Source organism: Gymnogyps californianus, chromosome 1 (genome assembly GCF_018139145.2).
Source record: "Gymnogyps californianus isolate 813 chromosome 1, ASM1813914v2, whole genome shotgun sequence".
NCBI classification, from domain to species: Eukaryota; Metazoa; Chordata; class Aves; order Accipitriformes; family Cathartidae; genus Gymnogyps; species Gymnogyps californianus.
Genome location: NC_059471.1, coordinates 49404 through 71426, shown reverse-complemented (window position 1 = coordinate 71426; position 22023 = coordinate 49404). Strand labels below are relative to the sequence as shown.

The window sequence follows — 22023 nt, the reverse complement described above, 5'->3', positions numbered from 1 at the left end:
GCTTTCCTACCCTGCCCCCCCTTTCCCAGGCTCAACTTCCCTCCTTCATTCCAGACTCCTCTATCTCCTGCCCACTCCAGGGGGGCAGCAGGGATGGGGAATGGGGGGTTGCAGTCAGTCCGTAGCAGTTCCTCTCTGCCACTCCTTCTTCCTTACGCTTTTCCCCCGGCTCCAGCATGAGTCATATCCTGAGGGCTGCGGGGAAGATACCTGCTGTGGTGCTGGAGCACCTCTTCCCCTCCTCTTTCTCTTGACCTGGTGCTCACACTGCTGTTTCCACTTTTCTTTTTCTGCCTTTGTGGCATTTTCTGCCCTTTTTTAAGTTCTCACAGAGGCACCACCAGCTTTGCTGGTTGGTTCAGAGGTGCCACGGACCCCACTGATGGGCTCAGCTGTGTCCAGCACAGGGCAGCCCCTGGTCTCTTCTCACAGAGACCACCCCTGCAGCCCCCTGCTACCAAAACCTTGCTCTTTACACCCACTACATCCACTAACTGGTGATTTCAAGAGGAATAATACCTCTAATAACAAGCATACAGTTGCTTCCTGAATTAAATGGGCGGACCTGGGATGTTTTTGTGGGGACAGTGTCAGCCCTGTTCCCGTTAATAGCAATCAGTGTCTACTTTCTCTGTGAGACGCTTCTGTTCGAATGGTCTAACTATGACAAGATCCGCTAAATTAGTGACTTCTTTGGAAACTGCGGATTTTGGGGTGAGACTGGACATGCACTGTTCTTGGTGTAATACCATGTGCTTTAGTTTGGATAATGCAAATCAGGCTGTGCATGGTGAGTTTTGCGGTTCTCAGTACTGCACATAATCAGGCTTAGCTATGTGTTACCATCACAAACCATGGCAAATATTTTCACTGGCTGCTCAAGTGCTAAAATACCTTTAAAATATCAGAAATGTACTGCCTGAACAGTGAGTACGCCATTCACTGAAACGTTCTTCCTGCTTCTTCCCTCTAGTTGGTGGGCTGCTGCAATCCAAATTTGCGAACGTCATTTTCCAGCCACCGAGTGCTGCTCTGCAAGATTTCAAGGGACCAAGGACTTTGAGCAGTCCCCCTTCTGTTGCCCTTTGGTCGGCGACTTCTCCGTTAGCGTCTGTGTTCTCTGTGCCTCCGTCAGTCCCTGAAGTACAGATGAAAACAGTTGGTGTCCGCAGACAGCAGGGGCTTGTACCTCTGGAAAAGTCCATCGCCTACGGAAAAGGGAAGCTACTGATGGATATGGCACTCTTCATGGGGCGCTCATTTCGTGTTGGTTGGGGACCCAACTGGACACTTGTCAATTGTGGAGATCAGTTGAGTGGATCAAGTGACATGGAAGATCTTCAGTGTGAGTCTGTGGAATACGGATTCCTGCCAACTCCTGTTGCTCCAAAATCGTGAGTAGTAGTTTCCTTCAGGATGATTCTGACATACTCTCTCTTCGTGTTTGAAAGAATCCTGATTGTAGGTCGCTATTCCTTCTGATACGCAGAAGTGATGCAAGATCATGTTAGCCATGGAAATTCCCTTCGGGCTGCTACTTTAGAAAAATCTGTATCTCAAAGACCTGGAACATCGTAGTAAGAGTAGTTATTTTTCTAACAAGTAAATAGCACCATCATCCAGCAAACGGTTAAAGAGAGAAAGTTCAAAATGGTTGTCCAGGAAGCTTCTAATCTGCTGTTGATTCTCCCTGAGGATATCTGCCCTACCTAAGAAATTCCTTGTTTAGCTTCTGAATTCTCAGATGCCTTCAATTCTGCTTGTATATAAAGCAGTATACAGACCTTTCCTGGGCTGTGTAACTCCATACCTAAACTTGACTGGACTATAGCTAGATGTTCTACCATTTGAGTCTTCCAAAAAGCTTGTTCGGTTGATGTTCTCCAGCAGATTTGATTTGCTGGCAGAATGAGGTGCTCTCACAAAATGCACTGGGGTGTGGTAAGGTGTGCTAATTGCCTTTTGAGAGCTGGAAGCACCCAGTTCAATGAGGTTTATTTGCCAAAGTCTGGTTCTGAATCCCAGGCTGTAACCAGGTTCTTCATACCTAGCTGTTGACCTTGGATCATACGTTTTACTGTCTCTATGTTAAAATTAGGACGAGCTGCACAATGCAGCCGCTCCGTGATGGGTGCAGTTCACTTGCATGGAGACCAATTCAGAACATTAGTACCTGTTTTTATCATCTTTTTTCCTCCAGACTCTCAGAATCCTCTTTCAAGGTTCATGTGGAGAAGCTGAGCTTAGAACAACGGAAGATGGACAGAGACAAACAGCTGTATCTCATCCCTCTGGAGATAAAGCTGAAACACAGCACTGTCCATATGGATGAACACTGTCCTCTTCTAGCACCCAACCCAGGAGTTTCTGCTATTCACGACTATGCTGACTGGGTTAGGAAGGCATCCGAGGATCCTGCTGTGACAGAAAGTGAGTATGGAATAATTCTTTTCACCATAGTGATAGTGAACCTGGAGAACTGTCCAGTTCAGATGAATTTCAGGTTGCATCAGAGCAGCGAAATGTGAATAAAACAGAAAATTTTGACTGTAGCTCAGCATTCTTTCTGAAAGTGTAAACATGGTTGGTTGCATTTGGGAAGCTAGGTGACTTCCTGCATTGACTTGTAACAGTAGGATATCCTTTAAGATATCCTACAAGGTTATGCTTATAATCTTATATGAGTCCTCTCTAAATATTCTTCCGTATGTTTTCACTCCTGATGACTGAGTAACTCTGTTCTGACAGCTGTTGTGAAGCACTGGTGCTTGGCATGGACTTTATGTGAAGCGATTTGGGGGAACCTGAAAGAGTTAGAGGCCAGCTTGGAGGAACCCAGTGAATACATTCTGGCCCTGGAGCGCAGGAAAGCCTTCTCTCGCTGGCTGTCAGAGACTGCTGCAGGACGAATTGAGGAGGAAGTCTCTTTGTCCCGACATGGTAATCACGTAGAGGCTGTGTTCAGCTGCCTTACTGGGAAGAGAATTGGTGAAGCTTGCAGGCTGGCACAGCAGTCAGGTAAGATGCTTAAATCTCTCAGCTTTTTGTGGGGAGGAGGAAGGGAGACACATAAAGAGCATTTAAACTTTGAGAGCTGATAGTAACTGGCCGCTCTGAGTATGGAGTTTTCCCTTGTCAGACAGTGATTAAGGTGGGGGCTAGCTTGTCTACTTGCCGCTTGAGTACCTGGTCACATTTATGCTGACTTACTTGTCAGCTCTCCTAGAGTTAGGAATTGATGCTGTATTGCATTTGGAACTGGTTTTTTGCATAGTATCTCCTTTGAATGTTTTTTATTTACTGTTATTTTTAATTGAGTTTCTGTTAAGCTACTTTATGTTTGTTTTAAAAATGTACATTTCCAGAGCCTAATGGCTAGTTTCATCTTGGTCTTTTATGTCAGTTCAAATCTTAAAACTTTCCCAGTCATTCGTCTCCTTTGGGGAGTCTGTCCTTCCCATTCCTTTGTCTTCTCCCCCTGCCCCCATTCTAGTCCATGTTTATGGGGTGGTTTATTTGATAAGAAATTGTGCACAAAAAACAATTGTGCAGCTGTAGGCTGATCAGAGTGCCCCACAGTTCAGAAACAGATGGCTGTGGCACGGGTAGGTGGGAGGATTTGCCTGATGTGCTGTTGTCTCCTGTTCCAGGCGACCACAGGCTTGCTCTGCTCCTCTCCCAGCTGGCCGGTAGCCAGCCCATTCGGGACCTCCTCACCATGCAGCTGGTGGACTGGCACAGGCTGCAGGCGGACTGCTTCATCCAGGAAGAGAGATTGCGGATCTTTGCCCTGCTTGCAGGAAAGCCTGTAAGTTCTGGTACTCGGCTGTTTTGTCATTGACTTGACTTCCCCTTTTTGACAGCAGTACGTTGTCCTGGTTTCGGCTGGGATAGAGTTAATTTTCTTCCTAGTAGCTGGTATAGTGCAGTGGTTTGGATTTAGTAGGAAAATAATGTTGATAACACACTGATGTTTTTAGTTGTTGCTAAGTAGTGTTTATACTAAAGTCAGGGATTTTTCAGCTTCTCATGCCCAGCCAGCACGAAGGCTGGAGGGGCACAAGAAGCTGGGAGGGGACACAGCCAGGACAGCTGAGCCAGACTGGCCAAAGGGATATTCCATACCATATGACATCATGGCCAGTATATAAACTGGGGGGAGTTGGCTGGGGGGCCACTGCTCAGGAACTGGCTGGGTATCGGTCGGTGAGTGGTGAGCAATTGCATTGTGCATCACTTGTTTTGTATATGCTAATTCTTTTAGTATTATTATTGTCATTTTATTATTATTATCATTATTTTTTCTTTCCTTTCTGCCCTATTAAACTGTCTTTATCTCAACCCACGAGGTTTTGTTTTTTCAATTCTCTCCCCCACCCAGTGGGTGGGGGGAGTGAGCGAGCGGCTGCAAGGTGCTGAGTTGCCGGCTGGGGTTCAGCCACGACATACATTTAAGCTGTAACGCTCAATCACAGCGTGTGGTACAACAGCAGGAAAGGAGTACAAGGTGTTGACCTGTGTTTTTTTACTAATGTAACCTCATGCTGTTGTGTGCCTGATATGTGCTGACCATCGTGTGATAAGTTTGACTTAGTAATTTGTTTCTTTAGGTGTGGCAGTTATCGGAGAGAATAAGTATCAATGTGTGCTCACTGCTGGACTGGAAGCGTTGCATGGCTGTCCACCTCTGGTACCTGCTTCCTCCAACAGCTTCTATTTCCAAGGCACTTGCCATGTACGAGTCAGCGTTTCAGGTAGGTCGGTCACGCCTGGGTAAAAGGAGGTCTCACTCAGTGCCACTGACTGTCTGATGCTGCACTGAGACTTCCATGGGCAGTCAAGTATCACTGCGGAGGTGCTGAGTATGGAATTGCATATGGGTTCATTATTTCAGCTGTCACAGCATCGGATTCCTTCACCAGCTTTAATGATGAGTTGTTGCAGCAGTTCACTTTGATAGGAATGTTCCTTCCCCCACTGGAATGGGAATAAAGCACTGGGGTTGAACCTGTTGGTGATTCTAGTCACTTGAGAGGCTTAGGACCTGCTCTTTAGGGTGTTCCGGTTCTGACTTATTTGAAGCAGATCTCCCACTGATGGAGTGTTTCCAGGTGTTTGACAGCTAGACAAAATCAGGAAGATGGGTAGTGGCCAGCAGCAGGAAGGCCGTTTGAGCTAGGTAGCCAGTCAGTTTTCCCAGTGTGATGATTAATACTCAGCTGCCTGACTTCTAAAATAGTCTTTGCTGAACCATACACCCTGTTTGTTATGCTCGCTGTTTCTACAGCAAGCGTGGAAGCTGTGCTACAGACAGTGCGTGGCTGCATGCATTATGCAAAGCCTTGTTTGTTGCTGTAGAGCTGTCAGCCTCTGTATACAGAAAGACAAAGGGTTCTGTTGAAAAAAGTGTTTAATCATTTAACTAAAGAGAGTTCAGCCATTGATCTGTATGCCTAGGGATAGCCCAAGCACAGCATCAAGTCTAGTAACTTCTAATTGATGCATGCTTAATGCTGCAGGAATATTTAGTGTTATCTTTGTACGTAGTATGTCAGTATAATGTGTTCATCACTTCAAGATACCAAGCTTTAGTTTTATCATGACTTGAACTTAAGATAATGCTACTAGGTTAGAACATGGGGGTGGTCTTACTGCAGCCTGACGATATGGAGGAAAAGTGGATACAGCTCGTTGCCAGAACTTCATGTAGGAGGGCTAATAACTGGAAACCAGCAGGATGTGGAATGCTCTTCCAAACCCAGATCTAGTGTCCTTACCAGCAGTGAAAATGTCAAGAGGATTTTGGTGGCCCAGCCTGGTTAGGTGGTATGAAAGACAACGGTTCTCCTGCAGTTCAGTGCCCTGTAAAATGGTTCTTGTCGACTCTGTGCATTCAGTGCCGCTCACTTAACCGTCCAGACTCTGCAGAGGGAGAGAAAGCTTGCAGGGATGCACCGTCTTTCATTCGATCAAGTCATATGTGGTTTTCCAGCTATAAAAACATTCAGGAATACAGGCTGTATGTATGTGAGAACCACCTATACCTCCACACAGTGGCTTTAAGAGCTCAGTGTGAGATGAAATTAAGCCTGCCAAAGCATTTTGGGTTTAGTTTTTTTCTTTTTAGCGTCATGTTTAGTCTATAGTTGCTGTGTGAGTTTTAACTGCAGGTGCAGTAGGGTGCTCCTTCTGCTTTGAAGCAGAGAGCATGCTCGTGAGCCTGCTGAGCTGTGTGGAGTTCAGAGTGCAGTTTTGTTCAGAGTACCGTCTTTAAACTTACTGTTACAACTATTTCTTTAGAACACACCAGAGTGTGAAAAGTATGCCTGCTGTCCCCTGCCTCCTTACCTAGAAGATTCTGGTTGTGTAATTGAAGAAGACGATAATGCAGGAAGGCCTCTGAGAGATGTCTGTTTCCATTTGTTAAAGCTCTACAGTAACAGGTAAATGGGTAAATAGTTCAAAAACTATTTAGAAAAATCTTGATCAGTCAGTGGCTTCTTGAATTCCCAAACCAGGGGTATGAAATCAGCTTCAGTGTTTACTGAACCACTTACAGTTGTCAAAAAATCTGCCTTGCATGTACACCCTTACAGAACATGGTGACACTGTCAATGCTGGTGATGGTATAGATGATGAAACTTAAGTTTTGGAGCACAACTGTGGGTTTTTCTTTTTTCTTACGTGTTTCCTGAGTCTGAAGAGTGCAGTAATCCTGCCTTCACAGTGGTTGCCTTTTTTGAAGGCATTGAGAAATTTACAGGAAGAGCACATACAAAAGAAAAGGTTGTGACAGTCTGGATGCAGACTCAAAAGAAGAGCAAAAGGATTTTGGCAGTTGTTCCTATCTTTTTAAAAAAAAAAAAAAAACCAAAACCAAAGAAACCACCAACAAAACCAAAACCCCACACCCACATAAATCACATAGATGGAATAATTGGAGGGGGGTGAAGGGAAGGAACAAAGTAGCACCAGTTTCTGATTTTATTATGGGGACACAGTTAGCTGTTTATGTTGCACATATTTTTCCCTACAGGCGCTATGATCTTGACCAGCTGCTTGATCCCAGGAGCATAACGTCTGACCCTCTGGACTATCGTCTCAGTTGGCACCTGTGGGAAGTGCTCAGAGCCCTGAATTACACTCATCTATTCAAGCAGAGTCAAGGAGTGCTGAACGCTAGCTACGCTGCCCAGCTTGAAAGCGAAGGGCTTTGGGAATGGGCTGTTTTTATACTGCTGCATGAGCCTGATACGCAGTGAGTAAAAGAATTCTTCCCCCCCCCCCCGCCTTGAAAATAACATGTTCTCTGTTTTACAGAGCTGCTATGTATACTGTAGTTATCATGGCTTCTCTCACATTAAACCGGAGCTGCACAGCTGGAGAACTTCATGCCACTTGTAAAAACTGTGTGCTGGGATTACAAAGTGGCATGAATAATTCTGCTGAGTTAAATGTTCTTGTTAGATGTTAAATAGTATTGTAATGACTGTAACTACTGAACAAGGCTATAGAAGCAGATCTCGTAGTCATTTGGATATCCTGCGGCTGTGTATCTTGTCTGTGGCTCAGCAAGCTTACTATGTTCAAGAACTTGTCCTGAAAACATCATTAATGCAAAATATTGTAACTGTGCCCATTGGAGCTGAACAGAAGCAAGTGTGTTTGAAAGGAAAGCTTGGGAATCACCAAAATGCATGCTTTGCTTTTGTTGGGAAATACAGACCTAACAAAAAATTGTCCTAAACTTGTAGATAATAGATCTTTTGTGGAAAGGGGTCTTTTGCTGCTAATGTTTACAGCTACCATTAAAACATTGCTATAGAATTTTTTTCCAACTGATAACTTCAAATAGAGCCTGTATATTACTCTTAGGGGCCTGGATCACACTTAAATGTTTTTAAGCTTACAACATTTAAGATGCTACAAAAGACTAGCGAGGACTTCTTTCTTAGTGGTTAACCTCTACTGAAGGAATTCAGCTGATTTTGGAACTTTTCTTAATATCCTACAGTAAGACTGTTGAAGACCCGGCGAGGCTGGCTTTTGCTGTCTGTTCTGCCTGTGCCTCTGCCGTCACCAGTCAGTTCACTGCTGCCTCGTTCGGTCCTCAGCTGCTTGTATTGAAGCGTATCTTGTGATGGAGTGATATGAAGGATTGCTTGTTGGAATAACACCTTGTCCTCTCTTCCCCCAGCATACGGGAGAAGGCAGTGCGTGAACTCCTAAACCGACACTGCGTTCTCTCTGAGACACCGGAGTCTTGGGCCAAGGAGGCTTTTCTGACGCAGAGGCTCTGTGTCCCCCCAGAGTGGATTCATGAAGCAAAGGCAGTTCGAGCAAGGATGGAGGGCGACAAGCATAAAGAAGCCCTCTTCTTGTTCAAGGCTGGGCACTGGAACCAGTGTCACAAGCTGGTTGTCAGGCACTTAGCCTCAGGTGAGTCTGCTCTCCTCATTTTTTTTTCATTCTGTCTTTTGAACAGCACACGTAAATATAGTAGGAACAGAAGTCATTGAGTGTTCAATGATACGAAGGGGTAGGGCTGTGTGTCTAGCAGCAGGGTTAGTAGAGAGTGGCTGGCTGTTTCAAAATAGCTCTCACTTGGTACCTGGCGTGATGATTCTTCACTGCAAACACGTGAGAAGGGCAGTGCTTGACCTTCTGCACATCCACCTTCCCGTGCCAGAGGTGCCTCAGGGAACAAGGGCAGCGGTAGCGTTCCTGGAGCCCCGATCCCATGGGTGTCCCTGCTCTAGGAGATGGGATGGCTTTAGACTTGCCTTTTGTAGGTCATAAATCAAGGAAGCCTTTCTGGCCGTGGCTGATAGTGTCAGGGTATTATAAAACTGAGAGTACAGTCCATCAGTTGCTTTTTCTTTAACAATCATTGACTTGTAAGAAACCCTTTCGCTCTGTTACTGACATGCTTGTTCTCTTTAGATGCTATTATTAATGAAAACTACAAGTACCTAAAAGGATTCCTGGAAGATCTTGCCCCTCCAGAGCGTAGTGCACTCATCCAGGACTGGGAGATGGCGGGGCTGGTCTACCTAGATTACATCCGTGTTATTGAGATGCTCGATAGGATTCAACAGGTAACAAATGAAAAAAATTGTAATTTTTTTTTTCCCCTACAGTTTGGAAGCTCATACAGAGTCTCGCTTTTAGAATAACCTTTTACTCGCTGTTCAGTGCTAATGTTAGTGTTTCCCTTTTGCAGACACTAGCAAACAGAATATGGTGCATCTCTGAAAATACAGAGAGATCTGGTAGATGCTGTCAAAATAAGGTGTGGGCTCTGCCCTGCAAACATGCTCTATGTAGCGTGACAGTGAGATAAGTGAAGGAGAAGGAACAAAACTAGCAGTTTGCTGGTTAGCGGGGAGTCTGTATGCCAGTCCCCTCTAATTCAGTTCCAGACCTCCCATTTCCCCCACTTCAGGTGTTAACTTCAAACAGGTTTTAGTGTAGATTGTCTTCCGTTGGGTAGATTTGGCTTAGCGTGCACTCGGGCAGTCCCCGAGCGATTCCGCTGAAAGGCTTTGGGTGACGTGGAGCCTGACTCTCTTGTCTGCTTTCAGCTGGATTGTTCCACCTACGAGCTGGAGCGGTTACATACCAAAGTGACGTCGCTGTGCAACAGGATAGAGCAGATCCAGTGCCACAGCGCGAAGGACCGCCTGGCTCAGTCAGGTACGGTGACATCAGTGTCTAGCAGCACACTGGGGAAAGCCAGTTTTACAACCTAGCCCAGCTAGTACTGGCCGTCCCCTGGGCTGCTGGTGTGTCTGTCCCTTTGCGTGTGCTGAAGAGGAAGGCTGGGGTTGGTGAGGGGAGCCGTGTGTTGCTCCGGTAGTTACCGTACCTGCAGCTGTTGGTCATCATTTCAGGCAGTTTTTGTTGCTTGGCTGATGTGGCATCAGGCATCTGGTCTCTTACAACAGTCTCCTGATGAGCCGTAAAGTGTCTTGTCCATACTTAGTTTTACAGTGCCAAGTAAAGCATGAGCGTACTTGCAGAAAACAGTCTGGTCTGAGGAATAAGGGCAAACTTTTATTATACTCATGGAGGAAATCTGTGTGGAGAGAGGAGATAAGGCCAGGTCGCGCTAGGGCATGGTTCCACCGACCCAGCCAAATGCCTCTGCTCCGGAATTTCCTGTAGAATCGCTGTTCAAGTTCACCCCTCCGCAGCACGAGCTCAAGTGTGCTCACGTGCTAGCTCCCGCTCTGGAGCGTGGTGTGGAAGCATGTAGAAACACTCCTCTTCCTGCTCTTTCCAGACATGGCCAAGCGCGTTGCTAACCTGCTGCGGGTGGTCCTCAGCCTGCAGCACGCCCCAGAGCCCATCTCCGACTCCACGCCTGACGTGCAGCGCGTCCCGCTTCGCCTGCTCGCTCCCCACATCGGACGGCTGCCTATGCCGGAGGACTATGCCTTGGAGGAGCTCCGCAGCCTCACCCAGTCTTACCTACGGGAGCTGACAGTAGTGACTCATTGAGGAAGAATCCCTTCCACCGATGGATGGACAGTTTTTACCGTTTGTTAACCCTTACCCTTGTTCTGAGGGCGAACAACCTCTCTAGCCACGCAGGTTTTTCCATAGAGGTGTAAAACAGCTTTAGTATGTGGGCTAACGCAGGAATTTTTGTAACCTGGGGGAGCATTGAGACTGGTTGGACCTTGCTGGCTGGCACCCTCAACCACACAACATTTTCCTAGAATCAATAAAGCACCTCTTGCCGAACCTGTCTGCAGGTGAGATTGTACCTGTGGAGGGGGGCACGGTGTGGGCTTCGGCTCCTGGCAGAGCCTTTTCGCTCCTTTCCTTGCGGCGCAGAGGATGGTGAAGCAAGTTCTGGGACCGTTTCCCGTGGGCAGACTCCCGCTTTGGTGGGACTGCGCTTGGTAAACCGATGAACCTTTGGCACCTGAACTGACCACGGATAAGCTTTAACTGGGGCTTTTTTGCTCTGTGGGTGGGGGAGGGAGAAGAAACTTAAGTGCAGAAGTGTCTTTTCCTGCATTCTCTTGCTAAGTTGGAGACCTGCCAACGTGCTGTTTTCTCTCATTGCTCCATCCTCCGTCTCCAAAAGCAAAGCAAGCTCCTTCCCGGCCTCAGGAGAAAGGGAGGTGACACCTGTGTGTGTGCCTTACGGCGAGCTCTGCGCCGTGCAGGCCTCCGAGGACGGACATCTCCTGGGTCCCGCACGCGGTAAAACGCAGCAGCTTTGTCCTAACAGTTGCCGCGTTCCGGGACTCCAGGCTTCTGACGGGAGGGGGCAAATTCTGCCCCGAAAGCAAAACTGCCAAAAGAGGTCACCTGCCCAAGGAGCAGAGCAGCCCGGCTGCCCAGGCACGTCGGACTGCCTCTTCGCCGCCGGACGGCTGCCCGGGGTACGTGTAGGGGTACACGCAGCCGCACGCTGCCACGCGTGCGAGTGCCCGGCGCACGCCGTCGTCTCTGTCTTTGCTGTGTAGCTGGGTTGCATCGAGCGGAGCCGCCATCCAGCCTAAGAACACCCCGCAAGCGAACAGCCGACCACGTCAACGTGCGCTGGTGTGTACAGCCTTTGCTCTTAACTGTCTTTAGAAACCGACTATTTTTGGAAGAAGGGAGGGAAAAAAAAAAAAAGCTGTCTCTCGGTCTGCTCTGATTTCAGGGTTGCTGCAGCGGCACCTCCTGCCACAGCCGGCCAGCCACTGCTCGCAGTGGCCAGCGGCTTCCAGCCTGCCGGGTGCTGCTTCGCATTGGCTCACTGAAGGTCTTTATGCATGAGGATTATGTAAAGGTTTTTATTAAAAAAAAAAAAAAAAAAAAAAAAAAAAAAAAAGAAATATAAATAAATGATCTAGATTATTTTCCTGTCTTTTTGAAAACAATAAATAAAATGTTTATAGTATTCCCACGGTTTCCTTTGCTTTTTAAGATTTCAGTTCCATAGGCACGTGTCCCTCGGCTTGTCCCACCTGGGTGGCTTGGGCTGGCTGGGGTGGTGGCACGGCTGACGCGACCGGGGTGTGCAGGGGTGGTGCTGGGGAAGCTGCAGCCCCCCCTGGAGCTGAACCTGTCGAGGGATGTGAAGAGCCACAGGAAAGGCGTTAGGAGGTACGCTGGCACCGACAGACGAGGGAAAAGGTGGCTCAGTGCGGAACGGGAATGGCGGCTTGGTCACAAAGGATGCGGAAAAGGTACTGGGTGTCATCTTCATCTTGGTCTTTACTGGTAGGACTGGCCTTCAGCAGCCTCGGGTCCCTGAGGGCAGTGGGAAAAGTCAGAGCGAGGAAGACTCGCCTTGGTGGAGAGGGGTGAGGCTAGGGAGCACTGGGACCTGGCAGGGTGCACCCCTAGGGGCTGAGGGAGCTGCGAGGCCGCTCTAATGCTCTAATGCCTTTGAAAGGCGGTGGTGGTGATCAGGGGAGGTTCCTTCAGAGCCTTGGAAGAAAGCAGGAACAGTTGGAATAAAAAAAAAAAAAGTCACCCCTGTCTTCAGGAGGAGGACCGGGGGAGCTATGGGCTGGGGAGCCTCAGCTGGGTCCCTGGCGGGGTGATGGAGCGCGTCCTCCTGGGAACCATTTGCAGGGACGTGAAGGAGAGTGGGGGGTTGGAGGCGGCTGGGGACGGTGCTGAGGCGGGGAAATGTCCGTCCTTGGAAGGGGGATTTCTGGAGAGAGGTGAGGGCTGGGCCAGGTTACAGCTTCACGGCAAACGGAGGGATGCGCTTTTCCACGCAGCACAGAACAGGTTTGTTCAGGCTGAAAACTCTGTGTGTGTGCGTGTGTGTGTGCGCGTGTGCGCGCGCAAAGAGGATAAATATGCTTGGCTGGGCACAAATCCAGACCTCTGCTCCCCAAGGCTGGGCGATGCTGGGTGCCAGCCAGTCACTGCTGGAGATGGGGCTGGGAAGGGACCCGCTCCCTGGAGCCAGCTCTTGGGCATGAAACGTTGTAAAAGCAGCGGCAGGTTGTGTCTCCTCACCCACGCGGGGCGGCTGTCCTGCTGTGCCGGCATCGCCACACGTTAAACTTGACACCGGCTGTGCCATGCCACGCAGGGAGCCAGGTCACTCAGCCTTCGCCTCCTTCCATTATTGTAATTGCCTCTCTGCAAACCCAGCTGCTGCCCTGGGCAGAGGAACAGCGTGGCCGGGAACATCGGGCTGGGGATGAATAATTCACCACCTGGAAACAAAACCTCTGGCCTTAAAACCGATCGGCACGCTGCTTGACATCTGCTGCCTGGGGAGAGGTGCCAGAGAGGTGCCAGGGGAGCAGGAGTCGGTGGCATCCCCCATGGCTGGAGCTGGGGAGATGCTCCGGCACCCCTGCGGCAGGGACCTCTCTGCCACTTGCTGCTTTGTCTCCCGGGTCATGTCCCTTAACCTTCCGGGATTTTCTTCTCACCAAATGGGAATAATCTTCCTCTTCCCTTTCCTCGCTCTTTTACTGAGACCAGAGAACAGGATGTCCCTTGCTGTGCACAGCGGTCCCTCCACCCTGGGGTCCACAGCATCCGCCCTCGGCTCTTCCCACCGCCTGCTGCCATGGCCTTGGTGGGCTTCGCTGCCCTGACGCCTCACTTTCAGCCGCAGGGTTTCCTTTTCCAGCTTGCTCTGGGCCAGGACTGGGGGGAGCGACCCCCCTCTCCTGGCAGCTTCCCGGGCCAGAGGCACCTCGAGAGGGCAGTTTCCAGTGCACAAAGCTGCTGGCCGGGAGTGAAGCTGCTAGCAGCTCCGGGCAGGCAGAAGCTCCAGACAACATGGTGAGGAGTGACTTTGTCCCTGCCTGCTCCAGCCCACCGCACGGTCCTTGTCACCATGGTCCTGGCCCTGAGCTGCCTGGAGCAGGCAGAGAAGGGGCTGCCCACCGGCATGGCCAGGAGGGTCTCGTGGGAGTGACGGTTCAGGGTGCCAGCGGGCAAAACCTTCCCTGGGCTTGGGCAGCTGGTGGGCAGCCAGCGGGCAGCCAACAGGCAGCGTGTCGCTGCCAGCAGTAGCTCAGCACCCAGACCCGTCCCAAAGGGGCTCAGCTGCACCCAAACCCCATCCCAGCCCCCTGCCAGGTCCCAGCCGGGGACCCTTGGGGGTCACTCTCCGTTACCCCCCGCCACAGGGCTCGCTGTATCGAGACTGTCGGTCCCTGGAGGGGGGGGGCTGTGCCCCCCCGCCCTGTCCCAGCCCTGACGTCACCCCGGCGCTTGCAGGCAGCACGGCCCCCCCGTGTCTCCTGGGACCTGTGCACGGTGGGAGCGTGGTGGGATGGAGCCCGGAGCTCGCCCGCTGCTCACCCTCTGCCTTGCCGGCTGCCTTCTGGCCCCGGGTAAGCAGCAGAGGGGGTGGCGAGGGGCGCTGACCCCCACCCAGCCCTGGGCGTGGGGAGAGGGTCCCCCGACCCCTCCGAGCAGCAGCATCCACGCACATCGGGCATCCTCAAGTGGGGGACAGGGTCAGTGGGACAGGGGGGGCTTGGGCTGGTGGTGGGGAGGGTTGGGGGTCCCGGCATGCTCCCCCACCTCAGCTGCCAGTGGGCCCCCGCAGCCGGGTCCTGGGGGTCCCTTGGGAGAGGTCTGGCTGCACCCCCGGCACTTGCAGCCACGGCCCCTCCAGCCCCGGTCTGGGTCCCTGCAGGTTGCCGAGGGGCACAGGGCAGGTTCGCCTACAAGCTGCTCCACGACCTCTTCGCCAACTACTCCAGCGCCCTGCGCCCCGTGGAGGACACAGACCGGGCACTCAACGTCACCCTCCAGGTCACCCTCTCCCAGATCATCGACATGGTGAGTGGCCGGGGGCACAGCACTGGCACCGGCACCGACACCGGCACCGGCACCGGCAGCTCAGCCCAGCCAAAACGGGACCTTCCCCGTCACACTCCTGGCCACCCCTTAGCCGGGCTCTGCTCTCCCCCAGTGGGTCCTGCTCGACCCAGAGCTGATGCTCATCCCTCGAAACTAGCCCAGACCCCTCAAAACCAGCCCAGCTGCCCCCAAGTCAGCCCAGACCACTTGAAGACAGCTCAGAGCCCCCAAAACCAGCACAGCCGCCCCCCCCCCAAACTAACCTTGTACCACTTGAAACCAGCTCAGACCTCTCCAACCCCCCAAAACCAGCACAGTCCCCTTGAAGGCAGCTCAGCCCCTCGGGACCCTTGCAGAGGCCACCAGGCTGGGGGGGGGTGGGCAGGTGGCACCGGGGTCTGTCCCCCGCGCCCACCCTCTCCCCTCGGCAGGATGAGAGGAACCAGGTCCTCACCTCCTACCTGTGGGTCCGCCAGGCCTGGCTGGACGCCCACCTCACCTGGGACAAGGACGCCTATGACGGCATCGACAGCATCCGCATCCCCAGCAGCTACGTCTGGCGGCCGGACATCATCCTCTACAACAAGTGGGTTGTGCTTGGCCCCCCCCCCCGGCCCTGCTACTGCTCCCAGAGCTGGGGGGGCTCAGGCTGGGGCTGAGGGGACTGCACAGGGCATTGCCAACCTTGGGACTGCGTGGCTGCACGTGGGGTGGGAGCAGGGGGGGTCCTGGTGTGGGTGACACAGGGAGACGGTCACCCCGACTGGGTGATAAGGTGGGAGCAGGAGGTCTAGGGGGGGCTGGCACCAGCTTGGTGTGCCTGGCACCGACCCACCGGCTAGGACATGTCACCGCAGGGGGTGGCCAGGGGCACCGAGCCCCCTCTTTGGGGGGCAGGGTGACACAGGGAAGGGACACAGCATTGGGGACAGGCGCTCGGCCCCAGCCCTGCAAACCCTTGCCCCACGTGGGGCTCAGGGCCATCCCGGCCCCACGGCTGTCCCTCCCCCAGTGCCGATGACCGCTTCGGCGGCTCGATGGAGACTAACGTGGTGCTGCGCTCTGATGGGCACATCATGTGGGACTCGCCCGCCATCACCAAGAGCTCCTGCAAGGTGGACGTCTCCTACTTCCCCTTCGACGGGCAGCGGTGCCGCCTCACCTTCGGCTCCTGGACCTACAACGGGAACCAGATTGACCTCCGCAACCGACTGGACGCCGGGGACCTGACGGACTTTGTGGAGAACGTGGAGTGGGAGGTGCTGGGCATGCCAGCCACGAGGAATGTCGTCATCTACGGCTGCTGCTCCGAGCCCTACCCCGACATCACCTACACCCTGCTCCTCCGCCGCCGTGCCTCCTTCTACATCTTCAACCTGCTCCTGCCCTGCATCATGGTCTCCTTCCTGGCACCCCTCGGCTTCTACCTGCCAGCCGACTCGGGGGAGAAGGTCTCGCTGGGGGTGACGGTGCTGCTGGCCCTCACCGTCTTCCAGCTGCTGGTGGCAGAGAGCATGCCACCCTCGGAGAGCGTCCCGCTCATCGGTGAGCCTCAACAGCGCCCAGGACCCTCCCATGGGACCAGAGCGTCTGCACCGGGGTGATGGCCAGCACCCATGCCAGGGTGACTGCGGTGCAGGGAGGGAGGGATGCAGGTCTCTACCCCCTCCACCGCAGCATCATCGCCCGTTGCCCACGCAGGAAAGTACTACATCGCCACCATGACCATGATCACAGCCTCCACCGCGCTGACCATCTTCATCATGAACGTCCACTACTGTGGCCCGGGGGCCTGGCCCGTGCCCCCCTGGGCCAGGTGGCTCATCCTCCACCACATGGCCCGGCTCTGCTGTGTCTACGAGGTGGGCGAGAGCTGCAAGAGCCCCCGGCGGGCGCTGGGTGGGCGGGCAGGCAGGGGGGATGCTGGGGGGCCGGGGGAGACCCCCAGGGAGAGAGAGGCGGGCGCCGAGGCAGGGGGCTGCCCCCGGGACCGCTGCCTGTGCCACCACGACGGCCTGCTGAGGAACGTCGGCTACATCGCCAGCTGCTTCCGGCGCCACCGAGCTGCCCAGCGCCGGACCGGTGAGTGGAAGAAGGTGGCCAAGGTGATGGACCGCTTCTTCATGTGGGTCTTCTTCCTCATGGTCTTCCTCATGAGCGTGCTGGTCCTGGGCAAAGCTGCCTGATGGCCCCGCGGACCCACTGCCCCGATGCACCCCCTGCCCACGACCCCTGCCAGGGACGGTGGTGGCTGTGGGTGCCCCATGAGTGTGGCTTCTCCTGAGCACCCCCCTGGCCCCCCACGGAGCTGCAGGGTGGGAGCTCCACCATCGCTGGGGGAGAGGAGCCCGGCAGCGGGACCCCCGCCCCAGCCGGAGCCGTCCCAGCTGCAGGGCTGAGGGGTCCTGGCCCCCCGGGGAAGCTTCACCAGGGCATGCGCCCACGTCCTCCCATAGCACCCTGCGCCCAAAAAATCCAACAAAATGGAAATAAACCCTGGAGCATGTGTCCTCCCTCTCCTGCCTGGGGGCTCGGGGGATCCCGGGGCCTCACTGCCCCGGGGAGGGCTGCGGCACCGGCACCAGCACCAGCCAGCATGGGCTGGGGGTGTGCACACGGTGGGCAGCAAAGAGGTGTGGGACCCTTAGGGACCCTTCTCTCCATGGGGCCATGCCCTGTCCTTGCAGCCCCATCCGGAGCTCCGCAGTGGAGGGAGGGCTGGGCAGAGCCTTTGCCAGTATGGATGTGTACGTATTTATAGATATATAAAGGTAGATACAGACACACATACATACCCGTATGTGGGCACCGCTGTCTGGCAGGGCCCTGCTCCCCAAGCCATCCCAGTCCCCCAGTTATCGGTGCCGCGTGGGGTCTTGCATCACCCCAAAACCACCCATGAAACCCCGCAGCGCCCCGAGCTGCGGCCACTGCTCCTGGCAGTGCCGGCTGCCTCGCGTCCCCACCGACGTCTGCCACCCTGCCCAGCCAGGGGCTGGGTCTGCTGCAGCCCCCCGAGATGCCACTCCACTGTCCGGTGGCCCTGCTGAGGGTCCCGAGGGTGCAGGGAAGTCCCCACCCCGTCCCCTCTGGGTGCTCCCTGGGGCGAGGATGGCGTCTGGGAGGGATGGAGGGACCTAGCCCTTGACGCCTTCGATGATAAACTTGTGGGGCTCCCTTTGGGAAGGGGTGCGGGGCCCGGCAGGAGCTCTGGAGCTGCTGCCCACCCCGGGGAGGGCAGGTCTATCCCGGGGTCCATCGGTGCCTGTGCAGCCCAGCCCATGGCAGCCAACATCCCGCGGTGGGGACCCCGCAGCAGCATCCCTCCCCGGGGACCCCCGTGTCAGCACGGCATGGCACGGCACGGCACACTTTGAGGTTCAGAGCCAAAGTGGGTGGGACCCCGGGGCCAACACAGCAGGTGGTGGCACCGGGGGAGGCAGCCCACAGACGGGCCCCCGGCCTTGCTGCCGAGCAGAAGTGAAACCCCAAAACCTCATCACGGCGGTGCACGATCCCACCAAAGCGGCCGGGTACGGCGCCTGCTCCCACCCTGAGCAGCACCGGTGCCACTGCTCCCCTAGCACCCTTCCCTCCCCGCTCCCCGGCTGCTCCCCGGCTGATGCTGGGAGGATCCCCGGGGTGTGGGGGGGACCTCGGGGTTACCCCTCGAAGCTGAGAGACCCCGTACCCGACACCAGGCACCGACGGGTCGGTACGGGATGTTCTTTGCATGCGTGTCACATTGAAGACACGTATAGGAAGCTGACGCGACGATCTTTGTATCCCATCCTGACGTTAAGGGCAGTAAATAGCAGAGCGCTGGCCGCCGATCCGTCAGTGCTTGCTAAATATTTTACAGACCTGCACGGATGGATTAGAACTCGCTAACCTACCGACTAGATCAGCTCTGGCTGAGTGGCCTCTGACTCTTCTCCTGCGACAGCGACGGCGGCTCGGCCGTGCTCGCCCTTGAGGCCGGGGGGGGCAGGCGCTGCCCCCGCCCTGCCCGAGAGCCTGTGCTGGGGGAGCCAGACCCCCCGCCCCATCGCCGCCGCGCACCCCACGTACCGGCCGTCGGAGGCGTCGGGGCTGGGCTGGGGTGGCATCCAGGTCTCTCCCGGCTCCGCCATAGCCAGCACCACCCAGGCGGGTTTGGCAGCGCACTCGAGCACGGCATGCCCGGCCATCCGGCACGGGGACGAAGCGACCGCTCGCTCCCTGCACCCCTCCCTCGGGGACCTGGGAGGGAGCCCCCGGGGGGCAAAATCCCAGGGGACGCGGACCCCCGAAAGCCGGCGGGAGCCCAGGGCCGTGCCTGGCCCCAGCAAGGAGCGGAGAAGCCTGGGGCAGACGGGACGTGGCGTCGAAACCCGGGGCGGCCACGGCACCCTCGGGTTCTCCTCCGTGGGGGGGTCCTGCTGCCTCCCCCGTGCCCCCCACCAGCAGGATGGGGTGGGCAGGAGGCTGGGGGGCACAGCTGACCCCAGCTGGCCGAGGGGACGCTGCAGCCCGCCCGGCATCGCGCTGCCCACTCAGACGGGGAGGGCTTTTCCAACGCAGCCATCGGTCGGGCCCTGGCTGGGCATCGCCCGGCTCGGCTGCTGGCGCCGACCCAGCGCTCGGGCACCTCTTGGGCCTTTGCTGCTTTACCTCCCTTCACGAATTCAATGGTCTTTTTCTCTAGCCAGATTTTCTTTACTTCTCGCATTTGCCCTCCCGAATCTCCCCCCATCCCGCTGGGGGGGAGCGAGTGGCTCGAGGGGGCTCGGCTGCTGGCTGGGGTCAGGCAGCCAGGGCCTGGGCTCAGCAGGGAGGGTCCTGGGCTGGGTTTGGGCAGGACCTGGGCTCAGCATTGAGGGCATCCTCTTTAATTTCAAAAGCTCTGGCCAGTGCTGCTGTTGGTGGGAGGGCCAGGTGTGGGGGTCCTGCTCCTCCTCCTCCTCCTCCTCCTCCTCCTCCTCCTCCTCCTCCTCCTCCACCTCCACCTCCACCTCCTTCTCCTCCTCCTTCTCCCTCTCCCTCTCCCTCTCCTTCTCTCCTCCTCCACCTCCTCCTCCTCCTTCTCCTGCTCCTTCTCCCCGCCTCTGAAGCTCCCCCAGGGTCCCCTGTCCTGCAGACACTGTGGGCTTCCCCCAGCTGCCACCCCTGATTTCCAGGGGGACGTCCCAGCCCCTCCTGAGCCCCTCGCATCTGCCCGTACCGGCCGGGGAAGGGTGCAGGGGGCCGCTGGGTGTCACAAAGGGGGGCCCTGCCTGCCCCGCGGTGTCACAAAGGGGCTCTGCCTGTCCTGCCGTGTCACAAAGGGCGCTCTGCCTGTCCTGCCGTGTCACAAAGGGGGGGCGTCCCCGCCTGCCGTACTATAAAAGGGGGGCGCGGGCCCCCACAGGAGCAGGCAGCGGGCGGTGGGCACCGCAGTCTGGCATTGTCTGGGCAGACTGCAGCCTCAGCCTCTGCCACACACCAGCAGTGTTGGGGGGCCTGTCACTGCGGACCCAGGAGGTCACTGGGCATCCGCACCGCGGGCCTGTGCTGGTGACTCGGAGTGCCGCGGCCACACCGGACCTGGTGCCATGGGGCACTCCAACGTCCCCACCCCGGCTGAGCTGCTCCCGTTCCTGATGCTTGTGCTGCAGCTCAGCCTGGTCTTTGCCATCCTGCGGGCCAAGCGGCTCCGGGTAGGTGACCGTTGCACCGCACTGCACCGTGGCGTTGGTTGGCGTGGCATGGGGTGGGGTGGTGTGGCATGGGGTGGTGTCACATGGCGTGGCATGGGGGGCTGCGGCGTGGGGCCGGGAGCTTCTCCCGTCTCACCCAGCTCCTGTGGGTCCGCAGTGGTGGTGGAAGAAGTCAAAGCGTCGGACAAGCGCAGCGAGAGCCCGGCCAGAGGAGCAGAGCGGTGAGTGGCCCCGGCACCGAGTGCCCCGCAAACGGCCGACACCCGACGGCAGCCCTGACCCGGGGCTGTGCCGGGTGCTGCTGGGTGCTCACTGTGTGTCCTCCCTTGGCAGCTTCTCCACCGGTGGAGGGAGGAGTGAAGCCCACGGTGACCCTGGAGATGCGGTGAGTGCTGGGGGAGACCCCCAGATGCTGCCCCAGACCCTCAGCCCGTGCCCTGCCCCTGCCCGCACTGGGCAGCCGTGCCCACCAGCTGAGGAGGGGTGCTGCCCGGGGGTCCCACCGGAGGGGCTGGCTGCAGCAGGGTCTCTTCCCTCTTGTTCTCTGCAGGGCGAGCATGGAGGTGTCGAGCAGGAAGCGCCTGTCCCCACGGGGCCCTCTGCCACCCCTGCCTTCCCGGCCTTCCCTGCTGAGGAGGAGCTCCTCCTCCCTGGGCTCCCTCTACTCCTTCCCGGAGCCCTGGCCTGGTGCGATGGCAGAGCTGGCGGCACTCACCGGCTCGGGACCCCCCCGGTCCCCCAAGGCTGTCGAGGGGCTGGCGGGGGAGCCAGGGCCGGCCCTTGGCCAGGACCCCCCGCTGGCGCTGCCAGAGGGCACAGAGCAAGAGTCGGGCCCCGAGGATGGCAGGGTCAAGGCGCAGAGCTCCGTGGACGTGGAACCACCCCCCGGCAGCCCCCCAGCCATGGCCACGGGCACGGGGGAGCTCATCCTGGAGCTCATCCGCAACGTCCGGGCCATCCAGGCAGTGACCGAGCAGTCCTGTGAGCTCATGCAGGCGGATCTGGCCCAGTGGCGAGGGGCACTGGGGGGTGTCGGGGGAACCTGCGGTGGGACCCCCCCCGGGGAGCCCTCCCTCCCCCCAGCCAGGATGGAGGTGCAGGTCCAGCTGGGGCTGCTGGGGGCCAGAGTGTGGCCCCAGTGCCTTGGAGCGGAGCTGCCATGGGTGGACGCAGACACGGACAAGGCTGCGGAGAGGGACATGGAGACGGACACGGGAACAGACAAAATCAGCTCCATGGAGCCAGAAAGAAGCAGCCCCGTGGGGCCATGTAGGAGCAGCCCCACGGAGGTGGACAGTAGCATCCCCATGGGGCTCAAAAGGAGCAGCTCCTTGGAGCCGGGCAGGAGCAGGCCCCCAGCGCCGGGCCGGAGCCGCCCCATGGAGATGGACAGGAGGGGTCCAGTGGAAGTAAAGAGGCGCAGCGCCATGGGGCCAGACACAAGCAGCTCTATGGGCCCGGGCATGAGCACTCCTACAGAGCCCAGTCCCTGGCAGTGGGTACCTGCAGGCAGGGCATGTTGCCGGGCAGCCCCAGGGCCGTGCCGGGC

The 22023-nt window shown here is 56.2% G+C and overlaps 2 protein-coding genes across 3 annotated transcripts in view; both read left to right on the top strand.

The window, feature by feature from the left end:
- The window catches only part of NUP98 (nucleoporin 98 and 96 precursor), a 42229-nt gene extending 30426 nt beyond the window's left edge, over positions 1-11803 (top strand). For both annotated transcript variants that reach the window (XM_050915472.1, XM_050915473.1), the window contains 11 exons: positions 974-1394; positions 2201-2430; positions 2749-3018; positions 3651-3808; positions 4611-4754; positions 6301-6443; positions 7037-7258; positions 8198-8439; positions 8944-9098; positions 9585-9696; positions 10286-11803. In XM_050915472.1, the coding sequence (XP_050771429.1) occupies positions 974-1394; positions 2201-2430; positions 2749-3018; positions 3651-3808; positions 4611-4754; positions 6301-6443; positions 7037-7258; positions 8198-8439; positions 8944-9098; positions 9585-9696; positions 10286-10503 (2315 nt within the window). In that variant the 3' untranslated portion in view covers positions 10504-11803. The remainder of the gene's footprint in view (positions 1-973; positions 1395-2200; positions 2431-2748; positions 3019-3650; positions 3809-4610; positions 4755-6300; positions 6444-7036; positions 7259-8197; positions 8440-8943; positions 9099-9584; positions 9697-10285) is intronic.
- Positions 11804-14260: 2457 nt separating this feature from the next.
- Positions 14261-16982, top strand: CHRNA10 (cholinergic receptor nicotinic alpha 10 subunit). Its single transcript, XM_050915052.1, has 5 exons — positions 14261-14321; positions 14630-14775; positions 15228-15382; positions 15809-16341; positions 16498-16982. Exons 1-5 carry the CDS (start codon positions 14261-14263, stop codon positions 16980-16982), a joined length of 1380 nt encoding a protein of 459 aa, XP_050771009.1.
- The last annotated feature ends 5041 nt before the right edge of the window (positions 16983-22023 follow it).

Excerpts from the sequence above, each read along its gene's own strand:
- CHRNA10 (XM_050915052.1), top strand. The coding sequence starts at position 14,261 with ATGGAGCCCGGAGCTCGCCCGCTGCTCACCCTCTGCCTTGCCGGCTGC. Across the intron at positions 14,776-15,227 it reads TCTCCCAGATCATCGACATG|GATGAGAGGAACCAGGTCCT; the intron begins GTGAGTGGCCGG and ends TCCCCTCGGCAG. Across the intron at positions 16,342-16,497 it reads GGAGAGCGTCCCGCTCATCG|GAAAGTACTACATCGCCACC; the intron begins GTGAGCCTCAAC and ends TTGCCCACGCAG.